Source organism: Dryobates pubescens, chromosome 23, assembly GCF_014839835.1.
Source record: "Dryobates pubescens isolate bDryPub1 chromosome 23, bDryPub1.pri, whole genome shotgun sequence".
Classification (NCBI taxonomy): domain Eukaryota; kingdom Metazoa; phylum Chordata; class Aves; order Piciformes; family Picidae; genus Dryobates; species Dryobates pubescens.
In genome coordinates, this window is record NC_071634.1 from 14,314,011 (window position 1) to 14,330,275 (window position 16,265).

General features: G+C 54.8%; 1 protein-coding gene across 1 annotated transcript; it reads right to left on the reverse strand.

Annotated features, from left to right (window-relative positions):
* Positions 1-2,880: 2,880 nt before the first annotated feature.
* On the reverse strand, positions 2,881-5,087 carry LOC104308604 (homeobox protein not2). The gene is made up of 3 exons (XM_009909811.2): positions 4,814-5,087; positions 3,550-3,734; positions 2,881-3,117 (listed from the first exon to the last, which is right to left on the reverse strand). Exons 1-3 carry the CDS (start codon positions 5,085-5,087, stop codon positions 2,881-2,883), a joined length of 696 nt encoding a protein of 231 aa, XP_009908113.2.
* Positions 5,088-16,265: the final 11,178 nt, after the last annotated feature.

The following is a 16,265-nucleotide window of genomic DNA, read 5'->3' on the forward strand; positions in this document are numbered from 1 at the left end:
TTGTCCCTTCTCCTATCTCTCTCTCCATCTCCCATTCCATCCCAGTTCCCCAGCCACCCATTGGCACCTATTTGCCAGCACTCTGCATTCATCCCCAATCACCCACCCACCCATCTTATCCACATGCAGCCCAGGCTGTTCCTCTGTGCAAACAGTCCACCCTCAGAGACCCAGCCAACCCCTCTCACAATCTGCCTGTCCTCCTACGTGGGGCCTGCTTATCTACAGAGCTGAGATTTGCTGGAGAAGGCTCAGCACTGCATCTTTAACAGATAATCTTTATCCTCTTAATAAGACTGCTTAATTCTCACTTCCTTATAATTATCTGCTGCTAAAAGTCAACAGGTTTTGTGCAGACAGGTGAAAAAGGCAGCATCTTTAATGTGATATGCAGGATTGGGAAGGGGCTAGAAGGGGTTTGGGGATGCCTCTAGGGCTTGAGTAAGGGTACACAGCATTCCTGGGGGATGAGAGGGGTCAAGGCTTTGTCCCAGGTGAATCGAGCCGGCCCAAGACCTTGCCCCAAGCTCTCAGGGCATCTCTCACCCATTTTCCATGGTGCCAAATCGCTGTGCCTGGGTTTGATCCCAATTCATGTGCCCCAGTTGAGCTGCCAGGAGTGGGGGCAGAGATGCAAGACTTACTCCCAACGTTGGTGAGGGAGATGTCTCTGGCCAGAAAAGGAAAATGCATTTCTAACCCCTTCCCAGGATGTCAGGGCTAGCAGAGGCATAAAATGACCCAGCTGAATCCAGCCTTTCTGCAAACTAGCAACTCCATCCTGTTATCAGAGGCAGACCTGGGTGTTTGCCTCTTCTCCTTCCCGCTGGAGCAGTAATTGTCTTTGTCCTGCAGACATGGGCCCTTCCCCACCCTAAGGAACCTGCAAACAGATTAATTATTGAGTGAGAGAAAGACAAGGAATGGCCTTTCCTGGCACCCAGCCGTCCTGTGCAAGTAGGAAAGAGGACACACAGGCGCCCTGAGGGACCAGCCACCCTCTCAAGGATTATCACCCATCATGAGAAAAGCCTCCCCAAGGTGCCAGAGTGATGGAGGTGGTTTAATTACTCTCATATACAAGTCGCTTCTCAACACCCCCCTCGCCCCACAAACCTCCATCCAGCCCAGCAGTTTTAATTAAAGTCATTTCCCCGGTTGGACATTGGCTGCAGGGAGGCTGGGACAGGTCCCCCAACCGCCTGCCCCGTGGAAAAGGCCCAATCCTGCCCTAGGCTAAGCGCTGCCAGCTCCCAGGGGATTAAAGGTGTCCTGAGAACAACTTAACTCTGGCAATCAGCTCGGCCCCCGGCCGGGCGGTATTAAACCATCCCCGGTAAGCGCCGTTGTCTCGGGGCGATTGCAATAACCCCAGCGGCAGGCGAGATTAGCGGCCAAACCCGCGGCAGACATGTGAAGACATTAGCACAGTTTGGGCTCTTTGAGACCCGCCAGCTAATCCTGCCTCTGAAAACAGCTGGAACAAAGGGCAGCTTCCGTCACACCGTCCTCTTCTCCTGGCACCATCCCCTTCTCCATGCACTGTCCCCCCCCCGCTCCTTGCATCACCTCTTCTCTTTGCCTCATCCTCTCTCTTTGCATCGTTTTAGGAATAGCAACAATGCTGCCGAGGATGAGCTGAGGTTGTTTAGGAGGCTGAGGGGAGATCTTCACGCTATCTACAACTCTCTGAAAAGGGGTTGGAGCCAGGTGGGGGTCGGTCTCTTCTCCCAAGGAGCAAGCAGTAGGAAAAGAGGAAATAGCCTGGAGTTGTGCCAGGGATGGTCTATATTGGACTAGAGGAACAATTTCTTCCCCAAAAGGGTTGTCAAGCCCGGGAACAGAGTCCCCAGGGCAGTGGTGGAGCCCTCATGCCTGGAGGGGTTTCAAAGCTGTGTAGCTGTGGTGCTGAGGGCCATGGTTTAGTGGTGACCTGGCAGTGCTGGGTTAATGGTTGGACTTGATGATCTTAAAAGTCTCTTCCAATCTAAACAATTTTATAATCCTCTCATTCTCCTTGTTCCATCCCCCTCATAACCATCCCTCTTCTCCTTGCATTATCCCCATCTCTTTGCACTGTCCCCTCTCCTTTTGTCGTTTCACACCTGCCCAAATAAACCCTCCAACCTGGTCCTTTTTACCTCCAAGCAAGCCCAGGCAAGCACCCAGATGTCCCTATTGCCCTTCTTATCTAGGAGATCCAGGGCCACTGGTACTTGCCTGCTTTACAGCCTTGCAAGGAGCTCCCGCAGAGCCCACCCTTGGATCATCCTCAGGCCAGTATCTGGCCCAAACCCACTGGATTGAAAACCTCTGCATGGCCAAGCAGTTAACATTAAAATCTGGCTGATCCTCATCCATCTGAGGGGACGCCTCAGGTGCACAGCTCACAGAGCCACTAACTTTGCTCCTCCAGATGTGCTTTCCCTGGACTTCCCAAGTTTTGTGGCTCCAAAAGCCCCAGCAAGCAGGATGCCATCCCAGGGTTGGGGGCAGAGCAGCATGTTACAGTGAAGGTGCTGCTGGCAGAAAGGAAGATGGATGGAGCTGTACAAGGAACCTGAGCTCTGTGAAGGTCCTGAGCTCTAGTTATCTGAGCACCTTTGGGACAAGCCTGGCTGCGGGGCTGATTGTGGGCGGGGTGTGCAGGTGGTGCCCCATTCCCCTGGACCTCCAGAGCTTGCTGCCATGAACAAGCACCCACTGAACAGGCAATGCCATGTTCCTCCTCCTCTTGCCACAAAGATGAGCCCAAGAGTTGCATAAATAATTTATTTCCACGCTGCAGGCCAGTGGGTGCCATATATATTAGATAAGCTCCTTGCCAGCTATGATACATCCTATAATACACATGGGGAAGTGGGGGCCCAAAGGGGCAGCTCAGCAGCTCTGTGCCACAGTCTGTGCAGGTGCTGCTCCTGAGCCAGGGGAGGAGGCAACATCCTCCTGGCTGTCTTCTGACTCTGCTGGGAAGTCCTTGCCCTCCTCGCCGTGGTGGCTCTGCGAGTCGGGGCTGCTCTGTGGGGTGGACAAACCCATTCTGGCCAGTTTGGCTTGTTGCTGTTCCAGGCTCTGTTTCCTCCACTTGATCCTCCGGTTTTGGAACCAGACTTTCACCTTAGGGAAAGGCAAACTTGGCTGTCAAACCTGAGTTCTCCATGGACCGTGGGCTCATGGTCTGCTAAACCCCCATGACTCGAGCAGTGCCCAGACACTCCAAAAACCCTTAGGTGCCCACAGCCTCAGCTGTCCCCTGGCTGGCCAGATGTCCCCTGCCACACTCTATCCCCAGTGAGGTGGAAAACTGTCCCCTGCAACCCAAGAGCTGAGCTGGGGCCTGCCACTGGTGAAGATTGAGCCATAAGCTGGACACAAGTCACTTTGTGACTCAGTTTCCCCATCCATGATTCTCCACCCTTTTTCTGTAAGCTACCTGCAGTTACTGCTCCGCACAGCTCCTGCCTCAGGCTGAGGGGCACGGCCCAGCTCCCACCCACTGGCACAGAGGTTTGGTGGGTGCAGATGGAGGCTGAGCATGGTGGGGCTTACCTGCTCTTCAGTGAGGCGCAGGGAGGAGGCCAGCAAGCACCTCTCTGTGCCCACCATGTACTGCTGCCTTGCAAACTCCTTCTCCAGGCGGGCCAGCTGGTCGCTGGTGAAGATGGTCCGGACGCGCTTGGCTTTGCCAGTCTTGGCTTTGAAGATGGGGAGGCAGCACTTGGAGATCAGGAAGTCTGGAGGTAGAGACAGAGGAGGTCAGGGTGGAGAGGAGCCTTTGGAGGGGTCCCTTTCAGAGTGGGGTCCCCTCTTGGAAGCTTCCTGGAAAGGAAGAAGGAATCTTCCCGTTTACAGGTGTGCCCTTCATAGAGGTAAAAAGAGTCTCTTTGGAAGGGGTCCCCTATTTGGAGAGGTAGGAAAGTCCCCCATTTGTAGAGGAACCCCTTGAAGAGGCGGATACTTGTCCCTTTTGGAGAGACTCTCTTTGGATGGGGTCCCTGTGAAGAGGTAGATGGAGCTCCCCCATTTGGAGATGTCCCCCTAGGCCAGAGTGTCCTAGTTGGAGAGGCAAAGGAGGTCCCCCATATGGAATTATCTAATCAAGAGGTGGATAGGAGTGCCACTGCCCAAGAAGAGGGCCATGGGAGAGAGGTATCCCATTTGGAGAGGTGGCCAATATTCTCCCCTTGGAGAGATGGAAGGAGGTCTCCAATTTGGAGGTCCTGGAAGGGATGGGGTTGGGTTCTCCTGTAAGAGATGCCCTTTGGAGGTGAAAAAGAGATTCCCACTTGGAGAGATCCCCATGGGCAGGGGTGTCCTTGATTGAAGATGTCCTCATGGAAGAGGTAAATTAGGGTCCCTGGAAGAGATCCACTTGAGCAGGATTCCCTGTTTAGAAAGGTGGCAAGAGGTCCCCATTTGGAGATGTTCCCATAAGACAGGTGGGTGTGGGTCCTCCTGCAAGAGGTCTTCTGGAGAGGGAGTGCCCCGTTTGAAGGTGCCCCTTCAAAGAAATGGAAAGAGGTCCCTGTTTGGAGACCACCCCATGGGAGAGGTGGACATGGGTCGCGCTTTAGAGGAGTACCCTTGGAGAGGTGGAAGGTGACCGTTTGGAGATATCCCCGTGGGAGAGGTGGGTGTGAGTCCCCCTAGAAGAGGTCTCCTTTGGAGGGGTGTCCCCTTGGAGATCTGGCAAAGCATGGCTTGGAGACAGCTCCACAGGGCAGGCGGCTGTGGGCTCCCCTGGAAGAGATACCCTTGAGCTGTGTCCCCCCCGGGGTGTCCCCTGGCAGGGCCGTTTGGGGGGCGGCGGTACCTGTGTCCCCGAGCCGGGTGGCCCAGGCGGGCGGGACCCCGCGGCAGGCGATGCAGAGCGGCGGCGGCGGCAGGGGCCGGGCGGCGGGGCCGGGCTCCGGGAGGGACCCCCAGGGACCCCAGAACGGCGACGGCGACAGCGACGGCGACAGAGACGGCGATGGCGGCGGGGCCGGGGGCGGCGGGGAGGAGCGTCCCAGCAAAGCCGCGATGGTGAAAGCCTGGCCGGGCCGGGCCGGGGTTGGTGTGGCCGGGGCAGGCACTGCTCGGGGCATGACGGGCACCTCTCGGGGCACGGAGGGCTGTGCTCGGGGTCCGCCCGCCTTTATATGGCCCCACCGGCCCGGGGAGAGGCGGTGGGAGGCGGGATGGGGGCGGGCAGGACCCGAGGGCATCGCCCTGTGCCCTGGCCGGGAGGCGAAGGGCGGGGGTCCGCGCCACCCTGTCCTTGATGGGGATGTGTCACCCATGTCCCACCTGCCCTCGATGGGGGCGTTTCCCTGGCATTGACTAACGTGACCAAAGTCCCCCTGCCCTCCACTGGGGTGTCCCCCGTGTCGTCCTGCCCTCAGTGTGTGTGTGTGGCTAATGTGTCCCCACCAATGTTCCCTTGCCCTCAAGGGGGAAGTGTGGCACCCACGTACCCCCACCTCTACGAGTGCCCCTCAGAGAATATCGCTGGTCCTGTCCCTTTGCCTTGCTAGCCCGGGGTACTGCTGGCCCCCCTGCGCCCACCCCAGAAAAAGCAGCTGTGCAGTGAGGTGTGTGCTAGTATGATGGAGTCAGGGAACCAAGAGGTGCCAGCCTCCTTGGGGGCTTTGGTGGCTTTAGGGTCACACTGCCTGGCCTGTGCTATCCCCTGGGCACCTGGATGCTGCTGCTTGTGTATTGCAGAGCCAAAGCCCCCTTGAGGAGAAGGAGAAGGGGGGGGCGCATCTCCACCCTGAGGGAGGACACACGGGCAGGGAGGGGGACACGGAGGAGAAACCCGTCCCTGTAGCTGCCCCTCCCCTCCCAGCTCGCCCGCGCTCGGCTGATGGGATTCAGATGGTCATTAGGGGCTGAGATTCCTAAAATTGAGCAGCTTTTCCTAATGAGCTGGGAAAAGTCACACCTCAGCCCGGCGCGGCGGGGGGGTGAGCCCCGGTCAAAGGACTCCACCGGGGCTTGGGGGTTTATTGGGGAGGAAATGGGGCGTGGGGGAGTCAGGGGGCCGGGGCCCACATCTGCACCACAGCAGCCCCCCACGCTCGGCTTTCACGAGGTCCCTGGGACCCAGCACATGCGTGTGCAGCCCCCCCCCCCCCCAAGCTGGGAAACCTCCCCCAAGAACTACTCCAGCGCTGAGAAAGCCATTATGGGGAGCATCCTTCACTTCGCAGCTGCATAGCTGCCTCAGGGGCAGGGACAGAAGCAGGCACCCCCAACTCCATGGTCCTAGAGCACATCCAAGCCCATTACTGGCAGATGAAGGCTCCCTGGGGGTGTTTTTACAGCAAAAAGCCATAAAAAGCCCGTGGTGAGCACCATGTCAGTGGTGATGCCATGCTCCCTGGCTCATCACAGGGACATCACACCGCGGCCGTTGTGGTGAGGGCAAATAAAGGCCCTGGGTGGGGGGCAGAGATGAAAGGGCAGCAGATTTGGCATTATTAGTTCTTAATGATGGTCTTGAAAAGGCCAAGATAAAAAGGCAGGAGGCCCTCACCCAGGCTCCCGTGTTTGGTTAGGAGGTGCTTTCCCTTTTTTCCATTCCCTTTTCCTCTATTTCTTTTTGAAGGAGCTCAGCAAACACCCCCTTGGCACCCCCCCTCCATTCCCCCCACCCCGGTAGCAGGGTGGTCGCAGGACAGGGGGGGTTGCCTGGCATCCCTGTGCCAGATAGGATGCTAATGGCATCCGTGGGGGTTTGGTCCAGGTGATTGATACAGGGCTAAAATGCAGATACTGGTCCCCAGCGGTGCTTTGGGACAGCCAGGTGGTATAATCCTGTCCCGGAGGGCTGGAGGTGGGGGGTGGTAGTACTATGGGGGAGTGACGTCGTGCAAGCAAGGACCAGGGGAGGGCTAGAACTGGGGGGGGGGGGAGTGGGGGGTTGTGAGTTGGGGAGTGGGGAGAGTGTCACTGCACCCGAATTGAGCATCTTCTTTCACTGGGTGTGGTTCTAGAAGGAGGACGTGAAGCCAGGGATGGCTCTTGCCTAATTTTGAAGCAAGATTGCCCCAAGGCTGCGGCTCCTGAGCTAATTAATAACAATGCTGCTCATTAGCCCAGGGCCAGGCTGTCTGGGCCGGGTGTGGATTGTCCGTCTGGAGAGGAGCGGGGCCTCCAGAGTTATCCCTCTCCCCCGGACAGCCTCGGGGGCCGCCCCGCAGCCCTCCCTTGGGCTGAAGTCCATCCCGTGTCTTGCAACATCCCACTGGCTGTTGTCTGTCCGTCCACCGCGGTTCTCAGAGCCCTTCACACACAAAATATCTTCGCATCCACGTACAGGTCGTGTCCCAGGGCAGGGAGGGGCTACAGGCACCCAAGCTTTGCAGGGAAAAGAGGGAGTTTCTACCAACTCGGCTGAATTACTGGAAAAATGCAGAATATTTGGCCACTCGCTGCCATCAAGTGGCCGAGGAGGGTCCGGACCTGACCCTCAGTCTCTCAGATAATTTTGTTTGAATCCCGTACCCCCCCCCCCCCCCCCCCCCCCCCAATTAAACCACTCTTCATTTGGTGTCATTAAGGGTCACACCACCTGGATTTGGGACACAGACTGAAGCCTTCCCTTAAGCCTGGTAAGATATGCAGCGCTGCTTCTCCTGACCCAGCTCTGGGGAGGGTCTCTGAAGCATGATGCCCACAGGTCACCACCACTACTGGGAAGTGAAAGGCAGGAAAAAAAGAAAGGAAAATATCTCTTTTATAAGCCCTGCAAGTGGCTGACCTGGGGAGCTCCTTGCCTAGGAGGTCTTGGAGGTTAAGAGCTTCATCAGAGGAGTTTCTCCAAATGATAACATCTGTAGCTGTATGATGTGGGCTGAAATGAGGGAGTCCTGCAGCAGGGATGGGTGGCTTGGTGCTGGGATGGGTCCTTCTGGGTTTGTATTTTCCTGTAATCTTCCTTACTTATGTTCTATAACTTTTTAGGGCTGTGGCTCCTGGGGTTCATGGCTAAGGACAGGTCCTGCCCTGTTCACACCGCTTCAGTCCCACTCCCTGCCACAGCTCTTTTGGATGTTGGCAGTGGCAATGTGACCACTTCCAGCAAAACCACCACTGCTTGAAGCATCTGGGAGCCATTCCCAAAGGTGATGCCTGCAGCTCTGAGCATCTTTGCCCCACATGGACACAAGGGCATCACAGTTAGCAGGGAGACCAGTTAGCAAGTGCTACTCCTAGTGAGGATACCAGTTAACAGGCAACCCAGTGAGTTTGTGTCCCCATAACTGGGCTTTGCAGTTAGCACATATCACAATTAGGATCCCTGTGAGTGAGAATTGCTTCTGGTGAGCAACCCAGTTAGTGGGCATTCCAGTTAGTTAGCATTCAAGTCAACGGGCATCCCAGTTAGTCAGCATTCCCTGTATCAGCCCTCCCAATTACTGGGCTTTCCGCTTAGAGAGCATCCCAGTGAGTAAGGATCCCAGTTAGCGGGGATCCCGGTCAGCAGGCTCCCAGTTAAAGAGGATCCCATCTGGGAGAATTCCAGCGGGCAGGGTCCGCGTTTGGGGAGTCCCGGCGGAGCCGTTCCCACTCGTGGCCGCCAGAGGGCACTCCCTGACCGCGCTGAGGCACAGGCACCGCCGGAGGGCACCGACAGCGGCGGCGGCCGAACGGCGGAGGAGGGACGTCGGGCTGGGACAGCAGGGTGGAGGACGCTGCGCTGGGACACACTGGGCTGGGACAGCACGATGGGGGACATTGGGATAGCCCACATAAGGATGGGACAGCAGATTAAGGGACACCCGTCAGGCTGGAGGACGCCTGGGTGGAGTAGACATCGGGGCAGGACACGGGAGTGGGACATAGCAGGAGAAAAACAGCATCACTGCCCTGCTCTGCCCCACAGTGCAGGTGAAATCCTTCCCAGGGATCCCCAAGCTGTGTGACTTGTGCCAAGCCACATGAACTTTACACTGATGCCTCCATCCACAGCATCTTACTTGCTGGCTGAGCCCCAAGGTGAGCTGGCCAAATTCAGCCCATCTGGGAGAGGATGTGGGCTCTAAACCCACAGTAATCAACCCTAAAAGTGCTTGTCCCTGAGCAGCACCATAAAGCTGTGCCTGTCCCCACAATCCCAAGGGACAGCATCAAATGGAGGTGATGAGAAAGCTGAGGTTTGTGCTTCAATATTAGGAGGAAATATTTCTTCTCAGGAAGGTTTGTCAAGCCCTGGACCAGGCTGCCCAGGGCAGTGGTGGATTCCCCATCCCTGGAGGGATTGAAAATCTGTGTGGATGTGGTGCTGAGAGCCGTGGTTTAGTGGTGACCTGGCAGTGCTGGGTTAATGGTTGGACTTAAAGGTTTCTTCCAACCAAAACAGCTGTATGACTCTGTGATCCTCCCCCCGCTGGCTATGGGACAGTGGGGCCAAACACATCCTGTGACAGTGTCTTTCATCCCATTTCCCCCACACTGGAACCCAGTGCTGGGGGTTTGCGGCACGCCCAGGGCCACCAGCATCTCCGTGTGTCCCCCTTTTTGCTCTGCCATCTGGGAGTGAGTCAACCTCCCCCCTCCCTTGTCCATCTGCCCAGCTGGGAAAGTCAAAAGCAGTGTCATTGCCAAATCCAGAGGCACCTGCAGAATTGATGGCACCGGATTTCCACCCTTATTTGTCAACAAGCCTCGCTGGCCTCCCCCCCAACCCCGCTGAGCCCCGTTAATCTCCCATACAATTGCAGTTTGCTGTGCAAACAGCTCCGGGGGGGTCAGCGTGGGGTTTGCATGCGAAATGTGTCATTTGGGGGCGGCCGGTGGCCTTGTGGGTAAGCCCGGGAGTGAATCGCGGCATCGCTAACGCCGGATTGAAACCGCCGCCGAGCGCTTGCCCTTCACTAACCCTAATCCTCGGCCCTCACTGGGGGCTTTTAACTCCTGCCCATTATCCCCTCCTTATTATCTATTGATTGACTTTTAGAAAGGGTAATAAGGGAGAGAGATTGATGCGCTGAATCCCGCCCGCAGATCACAGGCAGCCAACGCGTCATTTTCTCTGTGGGATGGGAGGGATAAAGCCCCCTCGAAGAGGAGGTGGAGGTGACGTGCTCAAGGAGATGGGGAAAGGGGAGGTGGAGGTGATGTGGGGCAAGGAGAAGGGAAAAGGGGAGGTGATGTGGGGGAAGGAGATGGGGAAAGGGGAGGTGGAGGTGATGTGGGGCAAGGAGAAGGGAAAAGGGGAGGTGATGTGGGGCAAGGAGAAGGGGAAAGGGGAGGTGGAGGTGATGTGGGGGAAGGAGAAGGGAAAAGGGGAGGTGATGTGGGGCAAGGAGAAGGGGAAAGGGGAGGTGGAGGTGATGTGGGGCAAGGAGAAGGGGAAGGGGAGCTGGGACACACACACACACAGGCACACTCCTGCAGGGAGCTGCAGCCTCCACCCCTCCCTGCTCCGCTGAGCAATCAGAATAAAAGCAAATTATTTCTCCTATTTTCCTTCCCCAGATGAACGATAAAGTGTCCATCCCCGAAAAGCAACTGATAACAGCTCTAATTTTACTGGAAGGCCTAAAAAATGCCATTTCTACGCAAAGCAGGGCTCTGCTCCCCTCCCCAGCCGGCTTTTTGCAGGGGTGGGGGGGGGTAGGGTGGTGTTGGTTGGTCGGTTGCTTTTTCCTTTCTTATTATTTTTTGTTTTCCCCCCTTTATTCTTTTTTTTCTTTTTCTCCTTTTCTCCCTTCTTCTTCTTCTTCTCCTTTCCCTATTTCCCTTTCTCCTGGCGAGGGGAATTGCCCCCGGAGCGACGCGAGGCGCCGGCACAATGAAGCGAAATCATATTTTAGTCAAAATAGGCAGACGGCGCTCGCAGCCAACTTTCAAATTAGCATTTTGAGGGCAAATATGCAGCAATTTGAGATAATGAGGCCTGATTATTCAATCCAATGAATGTTAAATAGGCAGCGAGGGCGCCCGCGCCTTATCTCCCCCGCTTTCGATTTATTTTAGTTTAGTTTAGTTTTAATCGTTTCCCATTTGAACTCTTTATTTGTCTTGGCTCCAGCCTCCTTTCCCCCCCCCCCCCCCTCTGCCCCCCTTCCCCACCTGACACACACACACACACACACACACACTCCATTCCACTCCCTCTCTCCATTCCCAGGGCATCCCCGCGCTGCCAAGTGGGACTCTGCAGTGGGAAATCGGTGGCACAGAGCCGCCGTCCCCTCCGCAGCCTGTGGTCAGGGGGGCAGTTTGCAGCTCGTCCCTCAGCAAATGGGAGCGTGGGGAGAGGTTTGGGGGCTGCTGGCGCAGCTGGTCCCTGTGTCTGGACTCGAAGTGTGGGGAGGTGGTGGTTGATGGTTTTGGTTGTGGTGGTTATGTTAGCAGGGAGGTGCATGGCTGGTGTGGAGATTTCACAGAGTCACAGACTGGTTTGGGTCGGAAGGGACCTTTAAAGCTCATCCAGTCCAACCCTCCTGCAGTCAGCAGGGACATCTGCAGCTAGAGCAGGTTGCTCACAGCCTTAACCCAACCAAACCTGCAACGTTTCCAGCTATTGGGCATCTATCACCTCTCTGGACAGCCTGGGCCAATGTCTCACCACCCCCATGGTGAAGAATTCCTTTTGAATGTCACAGGCATCTTCAGCAGCAGGTCCAGGGTAGGGGATTCTGCCCCTCTGCTCTGCTCTGCTGAGACCCACATTTGCAGTGCTGGAGCCAGCTCTGGAATCCTCACACAACACAGACAGGGACCTGATGGAGCAGGGCTAGAGGAGGCCACAGCAATGCTAAGAGGGCTGGAAGCCCTCTGCTGTGAGGCCAGGCTGTGGGAGTTGTGGTTGTTCAGCCTAGAGAAGAGAAGGTTCCAGGGAGACCTGGTGGCTTTTCGGTACTTAAAGGGGTTGATAAAGCAGGGAACAGACTTCCTTTTAGGGCCTGCTGTGACAGGACAAGGGCTGATGGTTTGAAACTAAAAGAGGGAGATTAGACTGGAGAGAAGGAAGAAATGTTGTACAGTGAGGGTAGTGAGACCCTGGCCCAGGTTGCCCAGAGGGGTGGTAAATGCCCCATCCCTGGAACCATTCTAGGTCAGGTTGTCTGGGGCTCTGAACAAACTGTTCTAGTTGCAGATGTCAATGGTCACTGCAGGGACTGGACTAGATGACCTTAAAAGGTCCCTTCCAGCCCAAACCACTCTATGGCTCTACTCCGAGCAGGGCAGAGTCCCCTCTCTCCACCTGCTGTCCACACTGCTGGGGATCAGTAAAGGACATGGTTGGGTCTGGGATGGGACCACACACTGCCAGCTCGTGTCCAGATGTTCCCAGCACCCACTGCCCCCTCATAGTAAAGCCAGCTCAGCATTCTGCCCAGCTCAGCATCCCCTTCCCAGATTCCATGACCTCCCAGTGGCATTTTGCTTTGCTTCCATGGAAATACAACTTCTTTGCCACCCTAGAGGTGCATTTCCCACCTCCAAGGAGGGACTGGTCAGTTGCAGGTTGGGGAGCTCCTGAGAGTGAGCAGCATCAAGCACTGCCATGGCCACCACGCTGGAGAGCAGCATTTTGCACCAAAACTGAGGGGAAAAGAGCAAAATCATGTACATGGAAGAACTTTCCAGCTCCTCACCAGCATGGGAGCTGGGTGAGAACCTTGTGGAGGATGCACAGGCAGGCTGGGGCAGAGGCACAGCTGCCACAGAGCAGGAGAAGGGGGTGAAAAAAAAAACCAGAAAGATGAGCAAAAATTAATGCAAAAAAGAAACCTGAAGGAAATTTAAAGTTAAGTAGAAACTGGAGTTAAAGTAAAAATAGAAAGTAAAGAAAAAACTGAAGCTGAAGCAAAAGTTAAAGCAAAAATTAAAGCAAAAATTAAAGATAAAGCAAATTTAAAAAGGAAGGAAAAAATAAAGCAAAAATGAAAGGAAAACTTCAAGCTGGAGGAAATGTAAAGTTGAGGAGAAACTGAAGTTGAAGTAAAAATTGAGGGTGAAGTGAAACTTAAAGCTGATGCAAAAGTTAAAGAAGAAAATGAAATAAAAATTAAGGTTAAAGCAGAAAAAAAAAAAAGTTGAGGGAAATGTTAAAGCCAAAATTAAAACACAAATTAAGGTTAAAACAAAAACAGAGTTGAAGGAAAAATAAAGCACAAATGAAAGCTGAAGCACAAATGAAAGCTGAAGCCAAAACTGAAGCTGAAGGAAATTAAAATTAAGGCAAAACTTCAAGGGAAAAAAAATCAAACTTGAAGCAAAAGTTCAAGCTAAAATGAAAGCTGAAGCTTAAATTAAAGGAACTATTGAAGGTAAAGCAAAAAATTAAGGTTAAAGCAAAAACTAAAGTTGAAGGAAAAAATAAAGCTAAGGTTAAAGTTGAAGGTAAAACTGAAGTAAAAGGGAAGCAGTAAAGTTAAAGGGAAAATTAAAGCTAAAATTAAAGTTGAAGCTAAAATTGGAGGAAATATTGAAGGAAAACAAATTAAGGTTAAAGCAAAAACTGAGGTTAAAGAAAAACTAAAGGTGAAGGAAAAGTTAAAGCAAAACTGAAGCCAGCCCAGGGTCATCCTCGGGTGCAAAGGGCACCCATAAGGTGGTGACACAGCCCCCATGCTGCCCCTACCCTTCATTTTCCCTGTGATTCCAGAGAAGGCTAAAATAAAATCACTGATTTTAGGGGTTATTAAAAACCCTCTTTCCTCCTCAAATGCGAAGGTGGTGGGAAAATGAAGGGCTGGATAAATGAGAGCTGAAAAGCTAAGAGCAGGGCAGGGGAGGTGAAGAGAGGCAATAATAAAGAAAAACCCCAGAGTGATGGGGGCAAGGATGGAAAGCAGCAGGGAGGAGGAGATGAGTGAGAGGAGAGATAATCAGAAAGGGGAAAAAAAAAAAAAAAAAAGAGAAAGAAAAAGAGAAAGGAGCAAAACAATCAGAAGAAGGGAAAATCAAAAGCAGATGCTGCGGAGGGATAAGCGGCAGCCGCGGAGCGGGGCCGGGCACCGGGCTGCAGGGATAATTGGATTTCGGTTCCTCTCGGGGGCGATAAGAAATTCCCCGTGTGGATTTTGATTCCTCCAGGAAGCATATTTTAATGGCACATTTGAATACCAGCAGGGTGATGTGTGTGTGTGTATGTCCTTCCCCCCCCCCCCCCCAAAAAAATATGGGGTGTGAGGGGTTGGGTTTTCACTGTTTCCCCCCCCAGTTTTTGTCCTCGCTTGGAGGCTTTTAGGGCCAGACTGCTGCTCCTCCCGTGCTCAGCAGCTTCAGCCTCCTTAGCAGCTGTTTGGGGTGAGCAGATATGGTGTGACCCCCTCCAAAAGCAAGGAGAGGGGACACAGAGACACTAAATGGGACATAGAAGACCAAAAGATGATAGAGGGACCCCAAAGCGGGGACAGAGACCCCAAAGGGGACATGGAAAACCAAATGAAGATATAGTGATTCCAAAGGGGACACAGAGACCCTAAAGGGGACGTAGAAGACCAAAAGATGATAGAGTGACCCCAAAGGGGACACTGAGACCCTAAAGGGGATGTAGGGACCCTCAAAAGGGATGCAGTAAATCCAAAAGGAACATCATAACCCCAGAGGGGACATAAAAACCTCAAAGAGGATGCAGCAACCCCCAAAAAAGAATTCAGCAAATCCCCAAAAGGACACATTGACCCCCCAAAGGATACAGTGATCCCAAAGGGGATGCAGTGACCCCAGAGGGGACACAGAAACCCCAAAGGGGACACGGAGACCCTTAAGGAGCAGTTGCACCCATGAGTTGCCCCACAACCCCATCGGGGCACTCTGTGTCCCTGTGGCCAAGCGGAACGGGCAGCCCTGTCCCCCGGGGAAGGGAACATGGAGCAGAAGGAAACCAAAGACCAAACGGGCGGTGGTGTGCTGCCGGAGATGGGAGCGATAGAGCAGAGCAGCTCATCAACTGGAGTGACCCTGAAATGTCCCTTATCACGATGGCATCAAAGCCCCAGGGTCCACATCGCCCTGGCAGCATTGCCTGGCCGTGAGCACCCAAAATGCTGGTACCAGGCACGGCACAGCCCACACGGCTTTGTTGGTGTGACCTTGCTTGAGGGACCGGAGAGCGCAGGGTTTGGGCTCTTGTCGAGTTATTAGGGTCAATGGAGAGGGTTTTAATTGCTTTTTAGGTCCGGGGGCCCTTGGAGCCACTGCTGTTCCCCTGCCGCGTGGGAAACGCTGCTGAGAGGAGACAAGGCGGTGCACGATGACGCTGCCATCCCTGGGAATGATCCATGGGGACACCGGGAATCGCTTCCATGCGCTTGTGTTTGAAGGTGATGCACCCCGCAAAGTGCCAGCGGGGAGGGAGCCCTGCCCGGGGCCTGGTGGGGGCACATGCCTGGAGGCTCTTGGGGCCAGTAGTGTGTGTGTGTCTGCATGGTCACGTGTGCATGTGACATGCACAGACACATGGACACATGTGCGTGCTTGAGCATGGATGGACACACGTGCATGTGTGCTTGTGCATGCACACAGGCGTGAAAACAGAGGGTCATGTGTGCATGTGCACCCATGTGCGTGCATGTGTAGGGCACACATGGATACATGTGAACATGCTTGCACACGTGTGGACACAGAAGCACATGCTTGCAGCACATGCATACACATACTCATGTGTGCACATGCATGGGCACACACATGCAGAGACACACAAGCACAAGCACATGCTTGAACACATATGGATATGCATGTTCCTGCTTGCTTATGCATGCATGTGCTTGACATGTGCATGGACACACACGATCACACACATATGCCACACACGCATGGACACACACGCGGTGTTCTGCCCCATGCAGGAACGGCTCGGGACGCAGCCCGGTGCAGCGTGTGGTGCGTGCTCCACTCTGCACTGCGGATGCACGCCGGGCCCGGTGCACAGCAGCTCCTGCACGGTTCACACACACGACCCCCGGTGCACAGCCGCTCCTGCACGGTTCACACACACAGAGCCCCCGGTGCACAGCCGCTCCTGCACGGTTCACACACACACAGCCCCCGGTGCACAGCAGCTCCTGCACGGTTCACACACACGACCCCCGGCGCACAGCCGCTCCTGCACGGCTCACACACACGACCGCCGGTGCACAGCCGCTCCTGCACGGTTCACACACACGACCCCCGGCGCACAGCCGCTCCTGCACGGTTCACACACACGACCCCCGGCGCACAGCCGCTCCTGCACGGTTCACACACACACAGCCCCCGGCGCACAGCCGCTCCTGCACGGCTCACACACACGACCGCCGGTGCACAGCCGCTCCTGC